Source organism: Mobula hypostoma, chromosome 22, assembly GCF_963921235.1.
Source record: "Mobula hypostoma chromosome 22, sMobHyp1.1, whole genome shotgun sequence".
Taxonomy (NCBI): domain Eukaryota; kingdom Metazoa; phylum Chordata; class Chondrichthyes; order Myliobatiformes; family Myliobatidae; genus Mobula; species Mobula hypostoma.
Genome location: NC_086118.1, coordinates 48,205,943 through 48,233,789, shown reverse-complemented (window position 1 = coordinate 48,233,789; position 27,847 = coordinate 48,205,943). Strand labels below are relative to the sequence as shown.

Here is a 27,847-nt window from a genome sequence, read left to right as displayed (position 1 = left end):
TAAAACCTATTGAATATTGAAAGGTCTAGATAGTGGATATTTCCTATAGTGGGGGAGTCCAGCATCAGAATACAAGGACATCCCTTTAGAACAGATGAGGAATTTATTTAGCCGAAGGGTGGTGAATCTGTAGAATTCATGGTCACAGATGGCTGTGAAGGCCAAGTGTAATATTGAATCAGATTCACGGTCTGGCAAGTGAGACACAAAACACTGATTGCAAGTATATTACATTATTTATTTACAAGTGAAAACATACTTAACTAAAAGCATGCACACACAGCGTCCCTTCCCAATGGTCATGTGCACTGCTTGACTTAAAGCAAAGGAAGAGCAAAATTCTGTGTTATTTGATACCCAGTACATTTGAAACAGTCTAATCAATAGGAAAAGCAGCTGCAGTTTCTAAACTTAATCATGACATAAGTGACTTTCAACAGAATAAGCCACCCCCTTCCCCGCCCCCCACAACCACAAGACACCAAGCTACTGGGTGTATTTACAGCAGAGATTGATAGGGTTTTGACCAGTACAGCTGTCAAAAGGTTATGGGGATAAGGCAGGAGAATGGTGTTAAGAGGGAGAATAAATTAGCCATAATGAAAAGATGTGGCAGAAGCTGTGGTTGGGCAGAATAGCCTAACTTTGGTCCCTGCCTTACATTCGCTGAACCATTTGATCTGATAGAGAATTGGTTGGCAGACAGGAAGCAAAGAGTGGGAATAAACGGGACCTTTTCAGAATGGCAGGCAGTGACTAGTGGGGTACCGCAAGGCTCAGTGCTGGGACCCCACTTGTTTACAATATATATTAATGACTTAGACAAGGGAATTAAATGCAGCATCTCCAAGTTTGCGGATGACACGAAGCTGGGCGGCAGTGTTACCTGTGAGGAGGATGCTAAGAGGATGCAGGGTGACTTGGATAGGTTAGGTGATTGCGCAAATTCATGGCAGATGCAATTTAATGTGGATAAATGTGAGGTTATCCACTTTGGTGGCAAAAACAGGAAAACAGATTATTGGAATGGTGGCAGATTAGGAAAAGGGGAGGTGCAACGAGACCTGGGTGTCATTATACACCAGTCATTGAAAGTGGGCATGCAGGTAAGGCAGGCAGTGAAAAAGGCGAATGGTATGCTGGCATTCATAGCAAGAGGATTCAAGTACAGGAGCAGGGAGGTACTACTGCAGTTGTACAAGGCCTTTGTGAGACCACACCTGGAGTATTGTGTGCAGATTCAGTCCCCTAATCTGAGGAAAGATATCCTTGCCATAGAGGGAGTACAAAGAAGGTTCACCAGATTGATTCCTGGGATGGCAGGACTTTCATATGATGAAAGACTGGATCGACTAGGCTTATATTCATTGGAATTTAGAAGATTGAGGGGGGATCTTATTGAATCGTATAAAATCCTAAAGGAATTGGACAGGCTAGATGCAGGAAGATTGTTCCCGATGTTAGGGAAGTCCAGAATGAGGGGACACAGTTTGAGGATAAAGGGGAAGCCTTTTAGGACTGAGATTAGGAAAAACTTCTTCACAGAGAGTGGTGAATCTGTGGAATTCTCTGCCACAGGAAACAGTTGAGGCCAGTTCATTGGCTATATTTAAGAGGGAGTTAGATATGGCCCTTGTGGCTAAAGGGACCAGGGGGTATGGAGGGAAGGCAGGTACAGGGTTCTGAGTTGGATGATCAGCCATGATCATACTGAATGGTGATGCAGGCTCAAAGGGCTGAATGGCCTACTCCTGCACCTATTTTCTATGTTTCTATGATCTTGGAAATTGTGTCCTCCAAACCCAATAGCAATAGGATTGATACTCCCATATACATTTAACCACAGACAGGATTAATTATATGTTTACAATTCATGGAGGTATGATGTGCAGACAAATTTCAGAATTCTGCCCTTGCTGTACTGTTAATGGAAGAATCAAGATAGCACCAGCAAGGTACTCAAGTATATGATATAGATGAAAATTTTCCAATTCGATTGGAGAAACTGATGAATGATGGATGGTCAGTTGAGGAAGTCGCTCTTTACTGGATGGTGTTAAAACTCATTGGAGCACACATATCTAGGTGAAAGGAGATGCATTCTATTCACAATCCCAATTGAAAGGCAATTAGATTAGATGAATCACTTGTCAACAAGGCTGCTTGACCTTTGAACTCATCTAGCTGAAGCCTTGATCACTAATGAACTCCCAGGATGTTAACTGGTGGGGGATTTAAGAAGGGATGACGATTAGACTCCTTGCTAGAGATAGTCTGTGCTCATTAGTGCAGCATAGATGGCATATCTCAGCAGACAACTTCATCACCTGGGAGAAATTAATAACTTAAAAGGGCATTACTTACAGCAAAACATTCACTTCAAATCCAAAGACACTCCGATGAAGCAGCATGAAAATAGATAGGCCAGAGTTGTCATGGAGACAAACAGAAGATCTAGAAGCAATTAGTTGATGCAAGAGGCAGAGTAAATTCATGAAAAGTGAAAATACATTAACTATTTTAACCAGAAGTAGTAATATTGGCATCAAAACTTGATTTTGATGCCACATATGCCAATTCCTCTTCTGTGCCACACTGACCTCTTCTCACCCTGCCCCCCCCCGTGCCCCTCTTTCTTCCCTTTCTCCCATGGTCCACTCATCTCACATCAGATTCCTTCCTCTCCAGCCCTTAACCTTCCCAACCCACCTGGCTTCACCCGTCACCCTTTTGCTATCCTCCTTCTCCTCCCTCCCACCTTTTTATTCTGGCATCTTCCCCCCTCCTTTCCAGTCCTAAAGGTGGTCTCGGCCCAAAACGTCAACTGTTTATTCATTTCCATGGATGATGCCTGACCTGCCGAGTTCCTCCAGCATTTTGTTTGTGTTATGCCAACTGTTAAAAAAAAATCATTACATGCAACATTTACATCCTTAATGCAACATCTGTCACCAAAACTTTACCTCCTCCCCTTACCAATATTGCATGGTCAATCTCAGTCTCCAGTGTTAGCTTACTGTAAAGTTAGTAAGCACCAACATAAATGAATACCTTCACACTAATACTAAATCAGGGGCTTCCCAACATGGGGTCCACAGATCCCTTGCTTAATGGTATTGGTCCATGGCATTAAAAAGGTTAAAAATCCCTCAGATGTGTACATTTGGTAGGGGGAGTCAGAAAAATCCAGTGCTAGTAAACATTGATGAACATGGTGTAAATTTCAGCAACACTCATCAAAGTGGCTGGTGAACGCAGCAGGCCAGGCAGCATCTCTAGGAAGAGGTGCAGTCGACGTTTCAGGCCGAGACCCTTCGTCAGGACTAACTGAAGGGAAGAGTGAGTAAGGGTTTTGAAAGTTGGAGGAGGAGGGGGAGATCCAAAATGATAGGAGAAGACAGGAGGGGGAGGGATGGAACCAAGAGCTGGACAGGTGATAGGCAAAAGGGATATGAGAGGATCATGGGACAGGAGGTCTGGGAAGACAGACGGGGGGGGGGGGGGGGAGAGAGAGACCCAGAGGATGGGCAAGGGGTATATTCAGACTTCAATTAAAGTCTGAAAAATTAGCAGTCTTCATCCAATGCAAATTTTCCATTATTAAACATGGGTTAATTGGGGAAAAGGGTAACCTTTAGAGATTCTGCTCATTGAACTATGGAGAAGCTGCTAAGAGCCCTGATAAAGGCATTTTCTGTTTCTATAAAGCACCTCCATTGCCTAGATGGTGGGCAACTAATGACTGAAAAAACAGCCTCCGTAACAGCTCACATCTCAAAGGAAAGGGAACGCTAAAGGAACAATGACTGCAACGGTCAGAGCAGTCATTGAAGTGGCTTCAGTTACAGCCACTGGCTACACAGCTTGGAGGCTGCAAGTTTTCGAAGAGTTTCCTTGGTAATATGCCCCTGTCCCCATAGGCGGAATGATTTGAAGGTAACAGTTGTCCGGTTTTCGCTGCCCAACTTGCGACTTCGTTCTCCTTGCAATCCTGCTTGGTTGGCAGATTATCACTTGCAAAGTAGCAGACCCTACAGGTGGCTCGGTACATGTCCATTCCGCCAATCACCTCAATCTGGAGGAACACAGCAAGGTGTTAAATTAATACACGTAAACAAGACCAGAGGGCTGTGTTACCAAAGGTTCCCAGGTCTGAAATCATTTAAATACCCTGAACAGGCCTTAAACTTCACTCAGTCTTGAGTACCATCTAGTATCTCATCAGATTGTGGCTCATTTCAACCCTCTTCAACCACATCCACCACATCTTTAATAAAAACCTCTCACCATCACTCCTGGAAACTTAAATTAACCGAGCATTCATTAGTTGCGGTAAAGAGGCCTCAACATACTTGAGCTTACTTTCCAAACCATGTTAATGGGGTTGTTTCTTGAGACGAGACAGTAGTGCCTTCAAGTCCCTCGTCATAAAGACTTCTAAAAATGAATGCACGCTGCTGACTGTAATTCACTCTTCACTGTTGCCCTGGAATTTTTGAGATAGCTAGGAGTCAACCATTTTGATGGGTTTAAGGCCATAATTAGACAGGGTAAGGATGGCAGACGTATTTTAGGTGAACGCTAATAAGTATCTTTTTGGCCTCGACAACAATCCAACTTCACCTGGCTTCACCTATCACTTAGCTTGTACTCCCTCCCCCCGACCTTATTCTGGCCTCTTCCCCCTTCCTTTCTGGTCCCGATGAAAGGTTGCAGTCCAAAACATCGACTGTTATTCCTCACCACAGATGCGGTCTGATCTGCTGAGTTCCTTCAGCATTTTGTATGTTAATTGAGCAGCTTGTTGGATCTCACACCAATTTTCTTTCAATTCCAGATTGAATCAAAAAAATGTAAATGCTTCAAAAATCATAAATTCATATTAATGGCACTAGCTGCAGATCCACTGCCTTAATCACTGTTATTCTATGCAAGTCCAGCTTGGCCATCCAGTGCAGTACTGAGGGAGTGCTCCTGTCAGAGGTGCTTGCTCTCACATAGATGGGAAAGATGCTGCAGCACTGTCAAAGTAGCAGACGATCATGCAGGACATGCTCACCCATATTCAACCCTCAGTCAACATCACAGGAGCAGAATTAGGCCATTCAGCTTAGAGTTTGCTCCATGGCCAATCCACTATCCCTCTCAACCCCATTCTCCTCCCCTTCCCCCCTAACCTATGACACCCTTACTAATCAAGAAACCATCAACCTTCACTTTAAATACACCCAATAACTTGGTCTCCATACCCATCTGTGGCAATGAATTCCACAGATTCACCACCCTCTGGCTAAAGAAATTCCTCCTCATCTGTTCTAAAGGGATGTCCTTCTATTCTGAGGCTGTGCTCTCTGGTCCTAGACTCCCCTACTGTAGGAAACATCTTCCCTACCTAGGCCTTTCATTATTCAATAGGTTCCAAAGAGATCTCCCTCATTCTTCTAAACTCCATTGAGTACAGGCCCAGAGGCATCAAATACTCATACATTAACCCTTTCATTCCCAGGATAATTCTCCTGAACCTCTTCTGGACTCTCTCCAATGCCGGCACATCCTCTCTTAGATAAGGGGCCCAAAACTGCTCCCAATACTCTAAATGGAGTCTGACCAATGTCTTATAAAGCCTTAGCCTTGCTTTTATATTACAGTCCCCTCAAAATGAATGCTAAGATTACATTTGCCTTCCTTACCACTGCCTCAACCTGCAAGCTAACCCTTAGGGACTACTGAACGAGGACTCCCAAGTCCCTTTGCAGCTCTGATTTTTGAATTAGCTCCCCGTTTAGAAAAGTGTATACTGTTCTTTCTTCTACCAAAGTGCATGACCATACACTTAACTACACTGTAGCCCATCTGCCATCTCTTTGGCAATTCTCCTAATCTGCCCAAGTCCTCGTGTAGGCTACCTGCTTCCTCAGCACTGCCTGCCCCTCCACCTATCTGCAAAGTTGGCCACAAAGCCATAATTTCTGTCATCTAAATCTCTGACAAAGGATGTGAAAAGTGAAGTAGTGAAGTGGACTACTTAGTCATCACATTGCTGACTGTGGGATCTTGCTGTGTATCATGGTAGCCATCGTCATTCTTACACACCACCAGTGCTGAAGACATGGATACAGCACAGTCCAACGAGCCCGCACCCAATTACACCCATGTAACTAACGTACAAACCCACAGGTCTTTGGAATGAGAGGGGAAACCAGAGCACCCACACAGACATGGGGAGAACACAAACTCCTTGAGTAGCAGAATTGAACTCTGGCCACTGGCACTGTAAAGCATTAATCTAACTACTATGCTACCATGCCACCCAGTTGATAAAGACGTCCTTTCTTCTTTGTCCCAAGATGCTTGACAACAGGAGTAACACTCCATCTGGCGTTCAGCATTGAATCACACCAGAGTTGGGAGGAGATTAGTGGGATCAATAATTTTAAAGTAATTGCATGCAGCCATCGTTCCTATTCTCAGCCCAGACCCTGCACCGATACTCTCTTCTGCTCCACCACCCCTGGCTGCCCAACAGTCTCCCTGCCAAAGCACCGAGCAGACCAGAAAGATGAACAAAATGTAAGTGGGATTAGTACGGTGGTCAGTGTGGAGATGTTCAGCCGAAGAGCCTGATTCTGTACTGTACACTCACTCTACCTATGCCTCAGATGCAACTTCCCCATTCACCCTCTGACCCAGTCTGTGCCTGCTGGGGTAGCTGAAGGCCTAATGTATGTGTACCCCAGTCCAAATCCAGATCCTTTGGAGGCTGAAGAATACAGACTGCCTTGGGGTTTGTCAGTGGGAGGGAGGACTGGGCTTGTTCTTGTGTTTTGATTTTTGTGTTGCGTTGTTCTTATTGAACATGCTATTTTGGCACCAGAACGTGCAGTGATATTTATGGGCTGTCCCCAGCACACCCTTGGGTGTTGGTTCCTGACGTAAACGCATTTTCACTGTCTGTTCCAATATATACGTGTGGCGCATGGCCAAGTGGTTAAGGCATTGGACTAGCGATCTGAAGGTCGTGAGTTCGAGCCCCAGCCGAGGCAGCGTGTTGTGTCCTTGAGCAAGGCACTTAACCACACACTGCTCCAGTCCACCCTGCTGAAAATGGTACTGGCAAAATGCTGGGGGTTAACCTCGCAATAGACTGGCGTCCTATCCGGGGGAGAGTCTCGTACTCTGTCGCTTCACGCCACAGAAACTGGCATAAGCACCGGCCTGATGAGCCTATAAGGTTCGGGACAGACTTTAACTTTAACTTCCAATATATACATGATAAATGAATCTTGTGAGCCCTTTAAATTCCACACCCTCACTCCATCTCTAACATCCAGCTCCATGACCAAGGCTCTGATCATAACTGTTTCCTATTTTGATTGCATCCCATGATGCAGCTGGAAACATTGTCCTACCGATAACAAGCATCTGAAAGGTTACTCATTCACAGAATCAACCCGCCATCACTATTTTGCAGATTTCTCTTTTACGATTATATTTAAAATCCCTCCCCAATAGTGGGGCTGATTAAAGTTTCCAAGAACAAGCAAGGTATCAAATTGCCTTTCCCTGCGTGGTACAGTTTTATAAAAATGGTTGAAACTCCACCAGCACCCCAGTGCCTCATCACTATATTCATGTGGATGCTGATGGTTCTACGTGACCAAAAAAGGGATGGTTCTCAGCATAATGATCTGTGGAGGGCACGGTAACATAGCAGTTTGCGTGCTATTACAGCACCCGCATTCCCTGATCAGGGTTCAATTCCTGCCAGTGGCTGTAAGGAGTTTGTACGTTCTCCATGACCACATGGACTTCCTGCGAGTACTCTCCTTTGCTCCCACATTCCAAAGATGCACGGGTTAGGATTATTGAGTTATAGGGATGCTATGTTGGCACTGGAAGCATGGCAACACTTAAAGGTCGTCCCCAGCACATCCTCAGACTGTTGGTCTTTGATGCAAATGACACATTTCATGGTATCTGATGTTTTAACAGCTCAAAGGAGAAGAGTGACAAACACAGACCTCTTTTTCAACGCCAATTCTACTGGTGTAGGCAGCCTCTCGGTAACACTTCATGCACACAGCATTCAGTTTCACCACACTCTCTGCAAGCGGAACCAGGTTCAGAATGTTGCCAAAAGCCTAAAGATAAGAGTAAAATTATTTAAAGAAAAATCCCATGCTGAAAATGACTAATTCAATACCACATTCTATCTAGAGAGATTAGAAGCCTTGTGTATCACATAGTAAGCAGCCCCTCTCAACACCAACACCACCACCACGTAATTGGATACAAAATTGAGGGGTGTAGATTGGGTACATGCCACTGGGCTTCTTCCACTGAGATTGGGCAAGACTAGATCTGGAGCCCATAGGTTAAGGGGAACCTGAGGGTGAACTTCTTCACTCAAAGGATGGTGCAAGTGTGGAACAAGCTGCCAGTGGAAGAGGTGGATGTGGATTCAATTCAGCATGCAAGAGAAATTTGGATAAGTACATGGATGGGAGAGGTATGAAGGGCTATGGTCCAGGCCAACAGAACCAGGCAGAATAATTTATTTTTCGCATGGACTAGATGGGCCAAAGGGCATACTTTGCTATGTTGTGCTTCATGACTATCTCCCCTGCAAGTATATTCAAGAATGTAAGCACCTGCCATCATTTTTCATCTCAACTATTACCAAATGTTTAACTAAGGTGTCTGCCCACACCGCCACAGCACTCCGAGGCTAAAGATTTTGTTGGTTGGGCTGTGCTTTTATTGACCAGAGCAGCAGAACCATCAAATCTCCTGCCACCCAGATCGTGCAGGAAATTATATGGTCTCCACTGAATGTGGAATGATCAGGAATTCAGAAGTCCGAGGATATTTTGTGTAAAGCATCAACTCTCTGCCCAAGGGAACACAAAACTCAGTGTGGTTTGGGTGGTGTTGAAGATATAACAGCACAGAGTCCACACAAGATGACCGCACTGGGCTTCCCGACAAGGCTTGTAAACTTGTTCTCACTTACTTTCCGTTGGAATGTTCCATCCAATGCTGCCACAATCACAGTCTTCCCTTTGTTAGCCATGTCCTCAGAGAAATCTACGCAATCTGGAAACTGCAGGACAAGAGGTGTTTAATCACAATGCTGGACACTTCTGCCTGTGTTGCGGTTAAGGTGAGAAGAAAGGAGAATGGAGTTGAGAGGGTAATAAATCAGTCCTGGTGGAATGGCGGAGCAGACTCAATGGGCCAAATGGTCTAATTCTGTTCCCATGTCTTATGGGCTTGTGAATCAACCAACAGTTTGCTCCTCCATCAGTCATCATCATTATGTGCTGTGTCATATGAGGTGGGTGACCATAGTCTTGACCATGATTGTTCTTGGCAATTTTTTTTTTTGGGGGAGTAGTTTGCCATTGCCTTCTTCTGGGCAGTGTCTTAACAAGACGGGATACCCCAGCCATTATCAATAGTCAGAGATTGTCTGCCTGGCGTTGGTGGTCGCATAAACAGGACTTGTGATGTACACCAGCTGCTCATACAACCATCCACCACCTGCTCTCATGGCTTCACGTGACCCTGATGGTGGTGGGGGGGGGGGGGGGAAACAACGACTAAATAGGCGCTACATCTTGCCCAAGGGTGACCTGCAGAAGGAAGGAGCACCTCACACCTCCTTTGGTGGAGACGCAACTCAACCCTGCCAACTTCCTCCATCAGTTTGTGTAACAAAAGGGTCTCAGCCTGTAATGTCTACTGTTTACTCCTCTCCATAGATGCTGCCTGACCTGCGGAGTACCTCTAGCATTTTGTATGTGCTACTCTGGATTTCCAGCGTCTACAGAACCTTGTGTTTGCGTGTAACATTAGGAAGTGCTCCAAGATGATGCAAAAATCAGACCTCCCCAGATTCAAGAGCATTTACAAGTCACATTATTCTCTCAAAGTGTTCAATATAGAAAAGTTTCCACATTGAGCTTCTTTCTCTAATCTGATTGGTTAGCCTTCTCAAATAATAACGAGGCAGCCTACATCACCCTGACAGTGGTGTCAAGAAAACAACCTCTCCCTCAGTCGCAAAAACAAAGGAGTTGGTTGTGGACTACAGGAGGAACAGAGACACCCCTATTGACATCAGTGGATCTGGGGTTAGAGGGAGAACAGCTTCAAGTTCCTCGGTATACACATCAGAGGATCTCACTTGGCCTGTAAATACCAGCTACGTGTTGAAAACAAGCACAGCAGCGCTTCTTTCACCCAGACGATCAAACAGGTTCGGCATGAGTCCTCAAATCCTAAGCAATTTCTACAGGGGCACAATTGAGAGCATCCTGACTGACTGGATCACTGCCTGGTATGGGAACTGTACTTCCCTCAATCACAGGACTCTGCAGAGAATGGTGCGGACAGCCCAGCGCATCTATAGATGTGAACTTCCCACTATTCAGGTCAAGTCATTGGGTGTATTTAAGGCAGAGATTGATAGGTATCTGCGTAGCCAGGGCATCAAAGGTTATGGTGAGAAGGCGGGGCAGTGGGACTAAATAGGATAAAATGGTGGAGCAGACTCGATGGGCCGAATGGCCTACTTCTGCTCCTTTGTCTTATGGTCTTATTCAGTACATTTACAGTGACAAGTACATAAAAAGGGCCGAAAGGATCATAGGGGACCCGAGTCACCCCAACCACAAACTGTTCTAGCTGCTGCCATCCAGGAAACAGTACCGCAGCATTAAAGCCAGGACCACAGGCTCTGGAACAGCTTCTTCCACCAGGCCATCAGACTGATTAATTCATGCTGATACAATTCTATTTCTAAGCTATATTGACCGTCCCGTTGTATATATCTTACTGTACATACTATTTTATTACAAATTACTATAATTTTCAATTTGCACATTTAGACAGAGACATAACAAAGAGTTTTACTCCTCACAAATTTAATTTAAATCCTTCGCATATAATTCAATTTTAGATTGAAAATGCACAGATCCAAGAACAGTTAGCACAAGGATTTTGAACAGCCTGGACTACAAGAGTACTTACAAACTGTCCTTCATCAATTCCAATAACCGCTGATTTTAAAGCTTCTTGATAAACTTCACTCAGCTTAGTCGCAGGAACTGCATGCATTGTAAATCTGTAAAGAGAACAGAGTCACTAAGTATAGCTTTAGGAAATAGTTTTACACCATTGAGAAATTACAGTAAGTTCCAACTGAGGACTGAAAATCACACAAACTGAATAAAGATAAATCCAGCCAGATGGCACGGTAGTATAGTGGTTAGCACAACACTTTACAGTACAAGCAACCAGGGTTCACTTCCTGCCACTGCCTGTCAGGAGCATGTACATTCTCCCTGTGACTATGTGGGTGTACTCCAACATCTCCTACAGTACAAAACCGTTCTGCTTGGTAGGTTAATTGGTCAATGTAAATTATCCTGTGATTAGGCTTAGAAGGTTCTTGGGCAATGTGGCTCCTAGCACCAGAAAGGCCTGTTCCATGTGGTATCTAAATAAATAAATAGCTACATCACCTGTTTGAGAACCTGGACAACCAACATGGACATAGTAAAACTTCACAAAATCATTGTAAGCAAAAGATGACAAATAATTCAAATGACCCAAGCGTGGGGTGGAGCAGTTGCTGAGACAAGAGCTTTAACAGAGGTAAGGCATAGGTTACACCAAACCAGAAAGCTCCCAGTTGTCACAAATTGGGACGGAATAGAAGAGGAAATCAAAACAACAGCATTGGTAAAACACGTCATGTGCAATGTACCAGGGAGTCAATAAAGGGAAAATCCACAAGGTCACAGAGGACATCAGCATAACTCAAAATTAGTTACAAGTACTGATATTTGATTCTAATTTACCCTGGCCAGATTTAGACTAACTGACTCTCCTCTAATTGACTTATGGTCCACATCCTCACATCTACATTAATACAAGGGGACATAATTTTAAAGGAATTGAAGTATAGGATTATGATGGAATGGTGGAGCAGACTCAATGGGATGAATGGCCTAATTCTATATGTCTTATGATCCATGGATGTCAGAGGTAGTTTTTAATTTAAAAAAAGAGGTGAGTGCATGGAACACACTGCCAGAGGTAAAAGGAAGAGACAGATATTACATTAGGGACATTGCAGAGACTCTTGAATTGGACATTCTGAAAGAAATGCAGGGCGGGGGGCGGCGGAGAAGAGAAGAGAAGCATGTCACTATACAAGAGTCAGATTAATCTTACTGCTTGTTACACCACTGGCATTTAGGGCAGCAATGCAGGCCCTCCATCTCCGGCAGTGTTCACGGCTTCCTTCACTGTGTCAGTAGCTTCCTCTTGGCTTACACTACTGTCAATCATGCAAGCCTCCAAATGGCCTGTATGGTTCTATGTTGCAAGAAACCCAATCTCTTCTATCAAGTTATTTGTACATACACTTATGGTATGTGGTGTGGTATGGTACGTTACGTTACCAAAGACCAGAGAAAATTTCTACAGATATATCGTGAAGAATATTCTAACTGATTACACCACCACACCATTTGATATGAAGAGGCCATTGCACAAGATTAGAAAAAAATGCTAAGTGTCGCAAACACAGCCAGATCCATCACAGGCACTAGTCTCCCCAGCAACGAGGATATCTTCAAAGAGGCAGCATTGCTAAGGACCTTCATCACCCAGCACGCACTTTCTTCTCATTACTACCATTAGAAAGAAGGTACAGGAGCCCGAGGACACTCAGTGTTTTAGAACATAATAGAATACAGCACAGAAACAGGGCAATCATCCCAGTGTTGTGCCAAACCAGATAAAATGCAAATCAAAAACACCTAAATACTAATCCCTCCTACCTACACCACATCCATATCTCTCCATCTTACATATGTCTATGTGCCTGTCCAAACATCTCTTAAAAGCCTCTAATATATTTGCCTCTACCACCATACCAGGCATCCATGACTGAGTAAAAATACTTCACCTCTCATTTCCCACTTGAACTTGCCCCCTCTCATCTTCAATGCATGACTTCTGATATTAGGCACTCAAACACTGGGAAACAGATACTCTCTGTCCACTCTACCTATGCCTCTCAATCTTGTAAACATCTATCAGATCTCCCCTCAGCCTCCAACACTTTAGAGAAAACAACCCAAGTTTATCCAGTCTCTCGTGATAACATGTGCCCTCTAACCCAGCCAGCATCCTGGTAAATCTCTTCTGCACACTCTCCAAAGCCTCAAAATCCTTCCTATAGTGTAGTGACCAGAACTTGTAGGCAATACTCCAGACATGGCCTAACCAGAGGTTTATAAAGTAGCAGCCCAAGCTCCTGATTTTTGAACTCAATGCCTTGATGAATAAAAGGATTCCATAAACCTTCTTAACCACCTTATTAACCTGTGTAGCCATTTTGAGGAGGTATGAACTTGGATCCCAAAATGAAAAGAGTGAATATAGGACTGAAGGTGTTGAATCTGAATGTGTGCAGGATATGGAATAATGTAGAACTTGCAATACAGTTGCAGATTGGCAGGCATGATGTTGTAGGCATCACTGAATCATGGCTGAAAGATTAATTGCCAGTCCTCCGGGACCTCACATGTAGCTAGAGAGGACACTAAGATACTGGTCAAGGACCCAGCAATCTCACCTTTTGCCTCCTTCAACAACCCGCGGTAAATCCCATCAGACCCTATGGACATCCACTTTAATATTCATTAGGAAGCCCACCACTTCTGCCTCCTTGACCTCTAAAGGCCGTAACGTATTTATTTATACACTCAGCACTGATCTCCTGGTCCTCCATATCCCTCTCCTTGGTAAATACTAAAGTACCATTAAATACCTCCCTCACATTCTCTGCATCCAAGCAAATGCTCCCTCCTTTATTCTTGAGTGTCATCACCCCTGTTACCCTCTTATTCCCTTCTTTAGTTCTTTTCTGGCTTCTTTATATTCCTCATGTGCTTTGTTAATCCTGACTTCCGAAGCTTTATACTTTTCCTTTTCATCTTGACGAAATTCATCACCTCTCTGGATATCCAAGGTTATCTTATCTTTCCATCCCCATCCTTCCTTCTAACAGAAACATGCCTTTCCTGTACACTGTGCAATGGATCTTTAAACACCTTCCACATGTCTGATGTGGACTTGTCAGAGAAAAGGTGTTCTCAATTAAAGCTTCTTAGTTCCTGCCCAATGCCCTCATATTCTGCCCTATTCCAATTTAAAAGCCTCCCACAAGGACCATATCTATAGCTATCCTGAAAGTTAAGAAGTTGTGATCACTGTTCTCTAATTGCTCACCCATTGAAAACTCATCTGGCCAGGCCCATTACCTGACACCAGGTCTAGTACAGCCCCTTCTATCATTGCACTGTCCACATACTGATTTAAGAAGCCTTCCTGGACACACAAATTCAGCCCCATCTGAATCCCCTACATGAATATGGTCACAGTTTATATTAAGGAATATTATCTTTATATTACTCGACACCAGCCCCCTAGGTCTGAGTCGACGTAGTAGTAGTAGTAGTAGTTATATTAAGGAAATTGAACCCCCCCTCCCCCCAAGATAACAACCCCACTCTTTTTTTTAAAAAAAAAGCACACATTTCCTTAATCTGATTATATATCTGTTCCTCAATATCCCAGTGCTTATTAGGGGGGTCTGGAGTACAATCCCATCAGTGTGACTGAACCTTTTCTATTCCTGAGTTCCAACCAAATGAACTCCGGGTCTGACCCCTCGATTTCGATTTTGCCTTTCAATACCTTCCCCACATCCACGTTTTGGTTGACCCTTTCCTTACTGACCTGGGGCTCTGGTTCCCAGTCACCTGCAAAACTAGCTTAAACTCTCCCGGGTAGCATCAGCAAACCTCCCAACCAGGATAATGGATCCCCTCCAGTTCAGGTGCAACGTGTCCCTCTTGAACAGGTCTCCACTCCCCCAAAAAAAGGTTCCAGTGATCCAAGAACTTGAAACCCTGTCTCCTGTACCATCTCTGCAGCCATTCATTCACCTATGCTATCACCTTATTCCTACCCACACCCACCCATGGCACAGGGAGGAATCCATCCGCCATCAGATTTCTGAATGGGCAATGAACCAACCCATGAACACTGCCTCATTACTTTTGCTCTCATTTTGCATTTTTTAAAAAATATATTCATATTGTAACTTAGTTTGGTTTTGGTATTTCACTGTGCTGCTGCCACAAAATAAATTTCACTTGTCAGTGATATTAAATTTTCTTCAGATTCTTAAACTTACCCTATTTCATTTTCTATCTACTGCAGATTTAAACCAAGTTTAGTCAATGAGCAAGTGTTATTAATGACTGCAATTTTTTTTTGTTTTAAAAACTCTTTTTCCTCTCCAAATTCTTTTGCTCAAATTGCTGGTATGAATTTCTACCGAATGCGCTTTTCGAAGTAGCGAAGTTCCCTGTAACATACAATGCAAGAAATGTAACCATGGCCACACAAGAGAAAAGCCTTTTTTAGTGGCTGTTTCATGAATTCACTTACTCAAGATGGCTTGTATCTGGTCCAAGTTGTAACAGCAAGCTCTTGTCTGCTTTGTGTTGAGACTGAGTTTTCACCTAGATCAATAGTTCTTTCTTCGGTGTTTTTTTTTAAAAAAGCATTTGCGTCTGAAATAGCAACCGCTTCCTTGGTCAGAAAGTCAATACATCACTTCTGTTTGCAACATTTTAAGCAGTCTATTCCATTATATACTGTGAAACTATTGACTTACTGCCAGTGATAGATTGAACCTGGCTACAGCAATGAGCGGAATTTTTTTCAATTTTGCGTTACTGTTTTAAAAAAGATCTTTACCACATGTACGTTAAAACAGTGAAATGTGCAGATTGTGTGAAATCAGTTAGGATTGCGGCGGGGCAGACCACTAGTGTCGCCACATTTCCAGTGCCAATACAGCAGGTCCACAACTCACTAACCCTACCCATGTCTTTGGAAAGCGCAAGGAAACCTGAGCACCCAGTCACAGGGAGAAGATACAAACTCCTTGCGGGCAGCGGCAGGAATCAAATCTCCATCAGTGATCGCTGGTGATGTAATACCATTATGCCAACCTCTAAACTACCCACTCTTATGACACTTCAGAGACAAACCAGATGAAAGTAACAAATATTTGATCCAAGACATTGGCTTAAGAGAAGTGGGGCCCTAAAAGGTGTGAAGATGTGGAGAATTCAAAGGAACACACAACAGAATGAAGATAGGTTGGGCCAGTTAGGGCTTTTCTCTTTGGAGAGCAGGACGATGGGAGGTGACTTGATAGAGGTGCACAAGCTAGAGGGGCTCAGAGTGATCTCGGGCTTTTCTCTTTGGAGCAAAGGACAATGAGAGGCAATTAGACAAGAGCTGCAGAAGAGAAGATGCAGAGACCGAGTGGATAGCCAGATTTTCTCCCCCAGATAATACCCAGGGGCCATAATTTTAAGATAATTGGAGGAAAGTAATGGGGGGGGGGGGGGGAAGAGATGTCAGAAGTAAGTTATTTACAGAGAGTGCTGGTGCATGGAAAGCCCTGCCAGGGGTGGTGGTGGAGGCAGATTCATTAGGGGGATTTAAGAAACTCTTAGATAAGCTCATGGATGAAAGAAAAATGAAGGGCTAGGAAAGAAGAGTTAAGTTGATCTTATGATAGGAAAGGTGCACTCTGGCAAGGGTATGGGTTAATGAAGGAACAGGAACACAAGAATAAAAATAAAATTTGGGACAAAAAGAAGAAAAAAACAAAGATCAGTTCCGAAAAGGACCTCAGGACAAGCAGCAAGATGCAGGTGGGACACTGGCGCAGGCAGCACGCCAGTTCAGAGTATGAAGAAAGCCAGACAAGACAACAAAGGTATGATTCCATATACAGTACAGTAGACCTGATGTCTGGCCATGTCAGCATTTCTCACACACCTCTAAAATATGGGATCCCAACAGTTTAATGTTCATGCTTTTTCAAATGGGTAAACCCCACAGGAGCTAGAAACAGCTGCCACTAATCTAAGGGCCCTGACTGCCTGGCCAACTGCTACTCAGCAGGCTACATTGCAGATAGGCCAGCCAGGGTTTCCGCCCAGTCACAGAGCAAATGGACACGGAGTTGCAGACCATCTCGTGCTTCTCTAAGGATCGCCACCTTGCCACAGTGGAGAGGCTTGTGAGTTCCTGAGACACCACCCCACCCCCACCCCCAAGAGCAATGTGCCTGGAGGTTCAGTCCTGGTACGGTCACCCACAGCGGTAAGGTCAGGCGGAAGGCATCAGACAAAAGGCTGATTTATACTTGTGCGTCAAATGTACGCTGTAGGTACTGTGTACCCCACGCCGTGGGGAGGTGCACGTCACCCCAAAAATGTAACTCGTGCATCACAGCGATGCAGACCACAACAACTGAGATTGGTCCGCTTGGTAGCATTGCATTTCCTCCTACGCATTTCTGGCTGCTTTTCTCCTCCATGTCTGTACACTGATGTGAAATAAATGGTTGGAGACGATGAACCAAATCGTCAAACCTACCTGCTGGCATCCGAAAATATTTGAAATGCATTTCCTTGTCCATGTCTCTCACGAAGAAACTCAGTGGCATAGAAACCCCACCGCCAGCTAGCGTTTTGGCGGTGAATTGCAGAGTGATGCAGACACAACTACGCATGCTCGCTATGGCGCAGAGCTGCACAAAAGTATAAATCAGGCCTACGGTATAGCCCGTACGCACAAGTATAAATCAGCCTACAGAGCAATCCAACCAAAACCTCAACAGTGGAGCTGGTCAAAGATGATGACACATCACAAAGGCAGTAAAGAAAGAGGAAGGCTGCAAGGGTGAAGGGTCACTCACCATCTCGCACTCCATGTCACTGGACCCTGACCCGGATCCACCAAGGATCGTGTGGTGGCTGCCCGTGCACCAGCCTCCCGACGTTAAAAAAAAGCCACGCATACAGTCATTCCCCCTCAAGAGAATCCTAGTTATGGGTATCCATAGGCAGCTGATGTCCCACTGTGACACCAAACCAAGCTATCAGACGATTGATGCGAATGAGAGAGATGAGAGACAATGGAGAAACGTTCAAAATGTTAATGAGAGAGAAGAGAGAGAGATTAACGGAAAAGAAACACAATTCAGCTATTGACAGACCAGTTACTTTGAACCTGAACTGTTTGAAGTTTGACGGACGTGATACCCCAGCAGGGGGATAAAAAGAGCAGGTTCGCTAGGCACGGACACACACCATGAGATAACGAGACCCTGGAAGAGCGGTGTGCCCCCACAAGTTGGTGCGAGTTTGGAGGTCCGGTTCGTGGAACCGACCACAGACTCACAGGGTGTAAAGGTACGATCGGTGGGAACCTTGGCGTGTGTGTCCGCCCTTGCCTGGGTGCTGGGTTCACCACGGAAGAACGGTTGTATCCGGAATGGAGGGGTCACAGTCAGTGACCACAGCAGGATAGAAGACATAAAAGGGTCCGCCCAAAAACCAACTGCGAAGATATCAAAGGTCTGCCCGAATCAAATTGCACACCCCCCCCAACGGCACAACTGTGATTACTGCGAACTGTACTAAGCTGAACTGAGCTCTGCGTCACTTAAGACTGATCATTTTACCCCTAGACTACGATAGAGCTTGGTTTGATTCCTATTACCCTAGTTCTGTGTACATGTGTGTATTATCATTGCTAACCTGTTGCATTTATATCCTTACGATTAGAGTATTGTGTTACTTATTTCTTTAATAAAACTTTGTTAGTTCCTAGTAATCCAGACTCCAACGAGTGGTCCATTTCTGCTGGTTTGGCAACCCAGTTACGGGGTACGTAACATCACCAATAAACAACCTCTTTGAAGGGCATCGCACTGGACTCGAGTGATCACATGAACGGGCCTAGAACCTCAGGAGAGAGCATCTGCTTAAGGAATTGTCAGGCAGATTTGGAGATGCTACAAACATATTACTTGATTTTATTTTAATATTCTGAGCTGTCAGCATTTAGTAATTGGACTATTACTAAATGAGCTATAATTTACTGTTATTAGTGATAATTAGATTGTTGATATGATGCAGCACAACTCCCAGTCCAAAGTCAGCACTCAACACTCACTTGTCATGTGTAGCCAGATCTTGCTTGCTGTATCTAACATCCTTTGCGTACTTTACCACAAGACACCGATATTGAGCAATTTGAAACCTCTTCACCCTGCGCATCAGTTCTGTACTGCGGGAGAAAGAACGGGAGTTTAATCAGAACTGCTGCCTAGTTATCAAGATTCAAAATGCATTCATTACCAAAGAATGTAAAAACTATACAACCTTGAGATTCATTTGCTTACAGGCAGTCACAGAGCAGGGAACCCGAAGAACACAATAAAAAAAAATAAGACCAACCCCTAGTGCCCACAGAGAAAGAAGAAGAAAAAAACAAAATAAATCACGCAAACAACAGAAGCAAGCAACAACAGCATCCTGAGCCAAATTGTGTCCTTAGATCCAGTAGGCCCAAAGCCTCGGTATTCAGTTCATCACATTAGCAGGGCAAGTCTCCACAAAGTTCACAGACACGAGGCACAGCCTCACAGCCTTAGCGTCACGGAGAGAGGAGACCCCACACCATCTGGGCCAGCGTTTTAAGTTGTCTGAATTTCACACTAGGAATCGGGCTCCGCCTCAGCAAATTGCTCTGGGACTAAATTTCACTGTTGGAGAAGCTGTTCTTGATCTCTTCATATCGGCCTCAGCATTTGGAGCGATCCGACCTCACCCGACTCTCGACTCCCTGCCTTTCCAGCCTGTGTAGTCCGGTGTTTAGATTGCCCAAACAGCATATTGTGCCTTGCATTAGGACCTGGGTCTCACCATGGCAAATCACTCCGGGCCTAGCAATTTGCTTCGGACCTGGATTTCGCCGCTGTTCTCTACCTCACCAAATCGGCTCAGTGATGAGAGTGATCCACCCTTGGACTCAGGTAAGGCGGACAGGCATCAGAACTCCTTTGCCCCGCCTTCTCCCCTCCAACTCCAAGTGTGTCAATTTTGCAGCACACCAGCAGGAGGCACATCTCTCGAGTTTGGTTTACCCTTACTCACCTCTTCATTGTTTGCAGTGATAGTTTACCACAATTTTCTTCGAGTGTTTTTTACTTCAAAAATTTATTAAATGTTTTTAATTGAATTCCTTTGCTTTCAAACTACAAGTAAGCTGTCGCATGTCTTCGGTAACGCTATCTTAAACCAGATCATGCCATCTTATACATGCATCATAAAACAAGATTCCCCCACCCACCATCAACATAAAATGTTTGTTTCCCCAATGTCATTCAGTTGGCTTTGCCTCAGCTTTTCCACTGCAAAAATCATCATCCATTCCCATTATCACCTGATCTGCATTTAAATTATTCAACCAGTCTATTTTAAAACAACACCTTGGTCCCATGCAAACAACTGCTGTAAGATTCATTATCATTTGTATTAAGTTTTGTTTTCCATTCACCCACACAACCCTACTGGGTTTCAGATCAAAGCCACAGGGGAGATTTTTAAGACACAGGGGAGCTGTTGGAAATCTAAAGCAACACACACACAAATTGCTGGAGGAACTCAGCAGGTCAGGCATCAAGTATAGAAATGAATAAAGAGTTGAGGGTATGGGCCGAGATGCTTCTTCATAACAGAAGAGGACGGGAAAGGTGCCAAAATAAAAAGGCCAGGGGTGGGGGGTTGGGGGAAGAGAGTAAGGAGAAAGGCCAGGTGATAGGGGAAGCAACATACACAAAATGCTGGAGAGGGGAAGCAACACATACAAAATGCTGGAGGAACTCAGTGGGTCAGGCAGCATCTACAGAAATGAATGAACAGTCAACATCTCAGGCTGAAACCCTTCATCAGGACTGGAAAAAAGGTCAGAGTAAGAAGGTGGGGGGAAGGTAGTAAGTAGTACAAAGTGGTAGGTGATAGGTGAAAATAGGCCAGAGGGGAGGGGTGAAGTAAAGAGCTAGAAAGTTGATTGAAGGAGATAAAGGGCTGGAGAAGGAGGTATCTGCCAAGAGAGGACAGAAGAGCATGGAAGAAAAGGGAAGGCGGAGGAGCACCAAAGGGAGGTGATGGACAGATAGGGTGAAAGGGGGAAAACAGGAATGAGGAATGAAGGGGACAGGCAAAGGGGGCAATTACCAGAAGTTCGAGAAATCAATGTTCATTCCATCGGTTTGGAGGCTACCCAGATGGAATACAAGGTGTTGCTCCTCCAACCTGACCATGGCCTCATTGCAGCAGTAGAAGCAGCCGTGGACTGACATGTTGGAATGGGAATGGGCAGCCACTAGGAGATCCCGCATTTTCTAGTAGACAGAGCGTAGGGCACTCGGCGAAGCGGTATCCCAATCTACGTCGGGTCTCACCGATACACCAGGAGCACCAGATAAGTAGGTGACCCCAACAGACTCACAGGTGAAGTGTCACCCCACCTGGAAGGACTGTTTGGGGCCATGAATGGTAGTGAGGGAGGTGGTGCAGGAGCAGATGTGGGACTTGTTCCGCTTCCAAGGATAAGTACCAGGTGGGAGATAAGTGGGGAGGGGCGACTGGACAGGACAGGCGCGTAAGGAGCGATCCCTGTGGGAAGGAAAGATGTGCTTAGTGGCAGGATCCCATTGGAGATGGAGGAAGCTTGGAAATTTCAGAGAATTATGTGCTGAATGCGGGAGCTAGTGGGGTAGTAGGCGAGGACAAAACAAAAGGAACCCAGTCCCTGGTGGGGTGGCAGGAGAATGGAGTGATGGCAGAGATGTGGGTGAGGGCAGTATTGATGGTGGAGGAAGGAAAGCCCCTTTCTTCAAAGGAGAACACCTCATTAGTTCTGGAATGAAAAGCCTCATCCTGTGAGCAGATGCAGAGGAGACAGAGATGGAGGCCTGAAAAGAGAAGTTGGGGGGGGGGGGGGATGACACAGGGGAGATGACAGGCAGGTGAAAAGAGGTAAAAGGCCAGAGTGGGGAATAGAAGGGGGGGGGGGAAGTGAAGAAAGGGATTCTTTTTCAAACTGGAAAGCAAAATTGATATTCATGCTATAGTATCCAAGACATCTTCAAGAAGTGGTGCTTTAGGAAGGCGGCTTCCATCGTTAAGGAGCACAGAAGCCTGAAGGCACACACACAGGAACAGTTTCTTCCCCTCTGCCATCCGATTTAGAAATGGACACTGAACCCATGAAAACTACCTCACTATTGTTTTTAAATTTCTGGTATTTTGCACTATTTATTTTAGCCTAACTATTTAATAGACATAAATACTTAATGAAACTCAATTTTTTCCTCTATATTTATCATGTATTTCATTGCTCTGCTACCACAAAGTTAACAAATTTCACGATATATGCTGGTAATATTAAATCTGATCCGAAGCCAACAGGTTGGAGGCTACCCATATGGAATATGTGATGCTTCTCTGCTCTGAGAGTGGCCTCATCCTGGCACAGGAGGCCGCCATGGACCAACATGTCAGAATGGGAATCGGAATTAAAACATTTGCCCACTGGGATGTTCCGCTTTAGGTAAGTGGGGCTAAATTTGTCAGGCGTGTTCAAGAAGGATTCCTGACACAGTGTGTGGACTGGCCGACGAGAGGAGAGGCCATACTGGATCTAGTTCTAGGTAATGAAGCTGGTCAGCTGGCAGACCTCTTGGTGGGGGAGCATTTTGGTGAGTGACCACAACTCCCTCAGCTTTAGCGTAACTATGGAAAAGGATAAAAACAGAAAATGGGAAAGTGCTTAGCTGGGGAAGGGCCAACTATGAAGGGATGAGGCAGGAACTAGCGAGAGTAAATTGGAAACAGATGTTCAAGGGTGAAAGCACAGAAGCAATGTGGAGGAAGTTTAGGGGCCACTTGTGCTGGGTTCAGGATAGGTTTGTCCCACTGAAACAAGGAAAAAATGGTAGAAAAAGGGAACCATGGCTGACGAAACACATGAGGCAACTCGTCAAGAGGAAGAAGGAAGCACATGCTAGATATAAGAAGCAGGAGGGGCTCATGAGCAATACAGGGTAGCCAGGGAGGAGCTTAAGAAAGGACTTAGGAGAGCTCGAAGGGGGCATGAGAAGACCTTAGCATGTAGGATTAAGGAGAACCCCAAGGCATTCTACGCGTATGTAAAGAACAGAAAGATATCAAGAATGAAGGTGGGGCCACTAAAGGATAAAGAAGGCAACATGTGCCTAGAGGCAGAGGAGGTCCTAAATGAATACTTTGCTTCAGTATTCACAAGTGAAAAGGACCTTGATCAGGGTGAGGTCGAAATAGAACAGGCCTGTGTGCTGGACAATGTGGAGATGAAGGAAGTAGTAGTGTTGGATCTTCTTAAAAACATCTAAGTCCCCAGGGCCAGACATGATATACCCCAGGTTGCTGTGGGAAGTGAGAGAAGAGATCACTGGAGCAGTAGCTATGATCTTTGAATCCTCTTTGGCTGCAGGGGAGGTGCTGGAGGATTGGAGAATGGCAAATATAGTTCCCTTGTTTAAAAAAGGTAATAGGGAGAATCCTGGGAACTATAGACCGGTGAGTCTTGCGTTGGTGGTCTGCAAACTATTGGAAAGGATTCTTAAGAATAGGATCTACAAGCACTTGGAGAAGTACAGTCTACTCAAGGATAGTCAACATGGCTTTGAAGGGAAGGTCATGTCTCACGAGCCTAACTGAGCTTTTTGAAGAGGTAACAAAAGAAATTGATGAGGGTAGGGCAGTAGACTTTGTGATTTTTATAAATGACCTGGATGAACAGGCGGAAGGATGGGTGAGTAAGTTTGCGGATGACACGAAGATTGGAGTTGTGGATGGAGTTGTAGGTTGTCGAAGGTTACAAGAGGATATAGATAGGATGCAGAGATGGGCAGAAAAGTGGTAGATGGAGTTCAATCTGGATAAGTGTGAAGGACAAACCAGAAGGCTGAGTATAGGGTTAATGGTCGGTTACTTAAGTGTGTGGACTGAACAGAGGGACCTTGGGGTTCAAATCCATACATTCCTCAAGGTCACTGCACAGGTTGATAGGATAGTAAGAAGGCCTATGGGGTGCTAGGCTTCATTAATAGGGGGATTGAGTTCAAGAGTAGGGGGATTGAGTTCAAGAGTAGAGAGATTATGTTGCAACTCTACAGATCTCTGGTGAGACCACACAGAGTATTATGTTCAGTTCTGGTCACCTCATTATAGGAAGGATGTGGAAGCTATGGAGAGGGTGCAGAGGAGATTTACCATGTTGTTGCCTAGATTGGAAAACAAGTCTTATGAGGCAAGGTTAGCAGAGGGCTGGGACTTTTCTCTGTGGAGTGTAGAAGGACGAGAGGGGACTTGATAGAGATCTACAAGATTATGAAAGCCATAGCCAGTACCCGTTTCCCAGGGCACAAACAGCAAACACCAGAGGGCATATGTACAAAGAGAGAGAAGTTTAAGGCATCAGGGGCAAGTTTAAAAAAAAAGAGGGTTGTGGGTGCCTGGAATGACTTGCCAGGGATGGTGGTGGAGGCTAAAACATTAGGGGTATTTAAGAGCCTCTTGGACAGGCAAATGGACGAAAGAAAAATAAAAAGTTACGGGGTAGTGTGAGATTAGTACGTTTTTTTTAAAAAAAAGGAATATATGGGTCGGCACAACATCGAGGGCTGAAGGGCCTGTACTGTGCTGTAGTATTCTAGTGTCTAGTAATGGAGAGGGGGTGCTCAAACGAAGCAGACCCCAATTTACAACCCCAGCAGATTTACAGGTGAAATGTTGCCTCACCTGGAAGGGCTGTTTGGGGCCTTGAATGCTGGTGAAGAGGTATACAAGGGATAAACGCAAACAGGCTTTCCCCCCCACTGAGTTTAGGCTAAACTAGAACTAGAGGTCATGGATTAAGGGTGGAAGGTGAAATATTTAAGCGGACCATGAGGTGGTGAGAGTGTGGAACAAGCCACCAGTGGATTAGGTTTCTACTTCAACATTTAAGAGAAATGTGGACAAGTACATGGATGGGAGGGGTATGGTTCTTGGGACGATGGTCCAAATCGACAGGACTAGGCCCAGACCAGACGCCCAAAAGGCCAGTTTCTGTACTGCAACTCGTTTTTGGGACAAACCATCAAAATCTTTAGCAAAACTTATTTTAAAGGTGCGTCTTAAAGCACAATTATTTTGTTTACAGCGCCGGCTCCAGAGTTTGATCCTGCAAAGCCAAAGCGTTTTCACGATAAGCGGAGATTAAATTTGAAAACGACTTGACGGAGTTAACGCTCCAGCGGGTTACAGGGTTTGCACAGAATTAAAAAATAACCGTTTTCAAATAATATCATTGCACTGTTTCCAAAGTTGGCACCAATATCAGCGCTGAAGGAAATTAACCGGACATGCTGTACTGCCGCCTCTTTTAACAATTAGAGATTACAACCACGAAGCATTTTCCAGAGCTGTTTATAAAGGTAACGTGAGGTAAAAAGATTAAAAGAAAACTTGCAGGTTTTAACTGAGTTACTACTGGAAACACGACATTTAATAAAAATGCCTGAAATGAAAGAACGAATGAAAGCCGAGGTCAGGGCGGAAACGCGGGAAGTCACCGAAACAAAAGGGTGGTGGAACTATAGAATATCAGTACAAGAGAAAAGTGCAGGGAATAACATTTATTCAATCTACTACAAAAATGGCAAAAAAAACAATTGTTTTACCTTTTCCCTGAGAACATCGGTCCAAAGATGATCTGGAATCACACAAAAAAAATCAGTTAAATGTGTTCAAATCTGGCGCCTTTACGAAAGGAAGTGCGATGGTAACGTAAGCTATATCCTCTTCACAAACAGCAAACGCCAGCCAGAGATTAATTTATTTCATGCATTTAGTTGTTCAAGAGCCGACGGTCGTATTTTGCCTACCTGAATTTGTCCCTTCATTTTGTTGGGAGACGGGAGCGAGGGAGACAAGCAGTTCATCCTGCGGCAGATAATACAAAAAAGCTCCAAGGTAAAATAATTTAAACCCACGTAGTTAAAGATCGTAGTTGCAAATATGCTTCTTTCCCGTAAAGATTAGCAAATAACACGTAGAATGACAAGAGACAAAACTAAAAATTTCCACACACACTGCAGCGACTGAATTCAAACTACTCAACGCGCTGATGAATAAAAGTTTGGTCACTTTTCAACCAAGTTTTCGTCATGAGGAAGAATAAGCCAATTGGCTATCAGTTAGCCATGCAATCCCACCCAACCATACAGCTGGAAGGAACCGCTGGGCTAACTTTGTCTACTGCCGCAAAGTGATCTAAATACTGTAACGGCTAACTCGTTAAAAGGTGGTACATTGAATATAAAAAAAAAACATGTGAAAGTTGCAGTTATAACAAAGTTGATACGTGTCTGTGATGCTGCTGCAAGCAAGTTTTGCCTTTGCACATGCGCATACATGTACTTGCCCCTAACAATTCGACTTCTTATCATTGACGGTTCGGAAAAGAAACTAGCTTCCAATGTAGGCAGATAAACGACAGCTGATTCTGTCAGCATGTCGTGTACCTACACAGGGTTTTGCGGCCTTGTGAATTGCCAGAAAGTTACCACTAATAATAAATCAGAATCAGGTTTAATATCACTGATATACCGTGCAATGTATTGTTCTGAGGCAACAGTATAGTGCAATACATAAAAATATTAAAGAATTACAATAAAATGCATAATTAAAATTGGATTAATTAAGTACTGCAAAAGTAGTGCAGTAGTGTTCATGGGTTGGTTCATTGTTCGTTCAGAAATCTCATGGTGGAGGGGAAGAAGCTTTTCCTAAATCATTGAGTGTGTTACTGATGATAATAAACTGAAGATAGGCCTCGTGCAAAGAGATGAAAATGTATTTTTATGCTTATGCAAAATATGATTGTTATGTTTTAAACCACTGCTGCTGCAAAACAAATGATAATAAATATGATTCTCCGTAACTTCCGCCACCTCCAACGGGATCCCACCACTAAGCATATCTTTCCCTCCCCCCCTCTCTCTGCATTCCGCAGGGATCGCTCCCTACACAACTCCCTTGTTCATTCGTCCCCCCCATCCCTCCCCACTGATCTCCCTCCTGGCACTTATCCGTGTAAGCGGAACAAGTGCTACACATGCCCTTACACTTCCTCCCTTACCACCATTCAGGGCCCCAAACAGTCCTTCCAGGTGAGGCATCACTTCACCTGTGAGTCGACTGGGGTGATATACTGCGTCCGGTGCTCCCGATGTGGCCTTTTATATATTGGTGAGACCCGACGCAGACTGGGAGACCGCTTTGCTGAACATCTACGCTCTGTCCGCCAGAGAAAGCAGGATCTCCCAGTGGCCACACATTTTAATTCCACATCCCATTCCCATTCTGACATGTCTATCCACGGCCTCCTCTACTGTAAAGATGAAGCCACACAGGTTGGAGGAACAACACCTTATATTCCGTATGGGTAGCCTCCAACCTGATGGCATGAACATTGACTTCTCTAACTTCCGCTAGGCCCCACCTCCCCCTCGTACCCCATCTGTTACTCTTTTTTATGCACACATTCTTTCTCTCACTCTCCTTTTTCTCCCTCTGTCCCTCTGAATATACCTCTTGCCCATCCTCTGGGTCACCCCCCCCCCGTCTTTCTTCCCAGACCTCCTGTCCCATGATCCTCTCGTATCCCCTTCTGCCTATCACCTGTCCAGCTCTCGGCTCCATCCCTCCCCCTCCTGTCTTCTCCTATCATTTTGGATCTCCCCCTCCCCCTCCAACTTTCAAATCCCTTACTCACTCTTCCTTCAGTTAGTCCT

At 44.6% G+C, this 27,847-nt stretch overlaps 1 protein-coding gene across 1 annotated transcript; it reads right to left on the bottom strand.

The window, feature by feature from the left end:
- Positions 1 to 63: 63 nt before the first annotated feature.
- Positions 64 to 26,283, bottom strand: tk1 (thymidine kinase 1, soluble). Its single transcript, XM_063030513.1, has 7 exons — positions 25,937 to 26,283; positions 25,733 to 25,764; positions 19,135 to 19,248; positions 11,035 to 11,128; positions 9,014 to 9,103; positions 8,022 to 8,141; positions 64 to 4,075 (listed from the first exon to the last, which is right to left on the bottom strand). Exons 1-7 carry the CDS (start codon positions 25,991 to 25,993, stop codon positions 3,839 to 3,841), a joined length of 744 nt encoding a protein of 247 aa, XP_062886583.1. The 5' UTR covers positions 25,994 to 26,283; the 3' UTR covers positions 64 to 3,838.
- Positions 26,284 to 27,847: the final 1,564 nt, after the last annotated feature.

Excerpts from the sequence above, each read along its gene's own strand:
- tk1 (XM_063030513.1), bottom strand. The coding sequence starts at position 25,993 with ATGAACTGCTTGTCTCCCTCGCTCCCGTCTCCCAACAAAATGAAGGGA. Across the intron at positions 19,249-25,732 it reads CCGATGTTCTCAGGGAAAAG|TACAGAACTGATGCGCAGGG; the intron begins GTAAAACAATTG and ends TTTCTCCCGCAG. Across the intron at positions 9,104-11,034 it reads GAATTGATGAAGGACAGTTT|TTTCCAGATTGCGTAGATTT; the intron begins GTAAGTACTCTT and ends CTTGTCCTGCAG.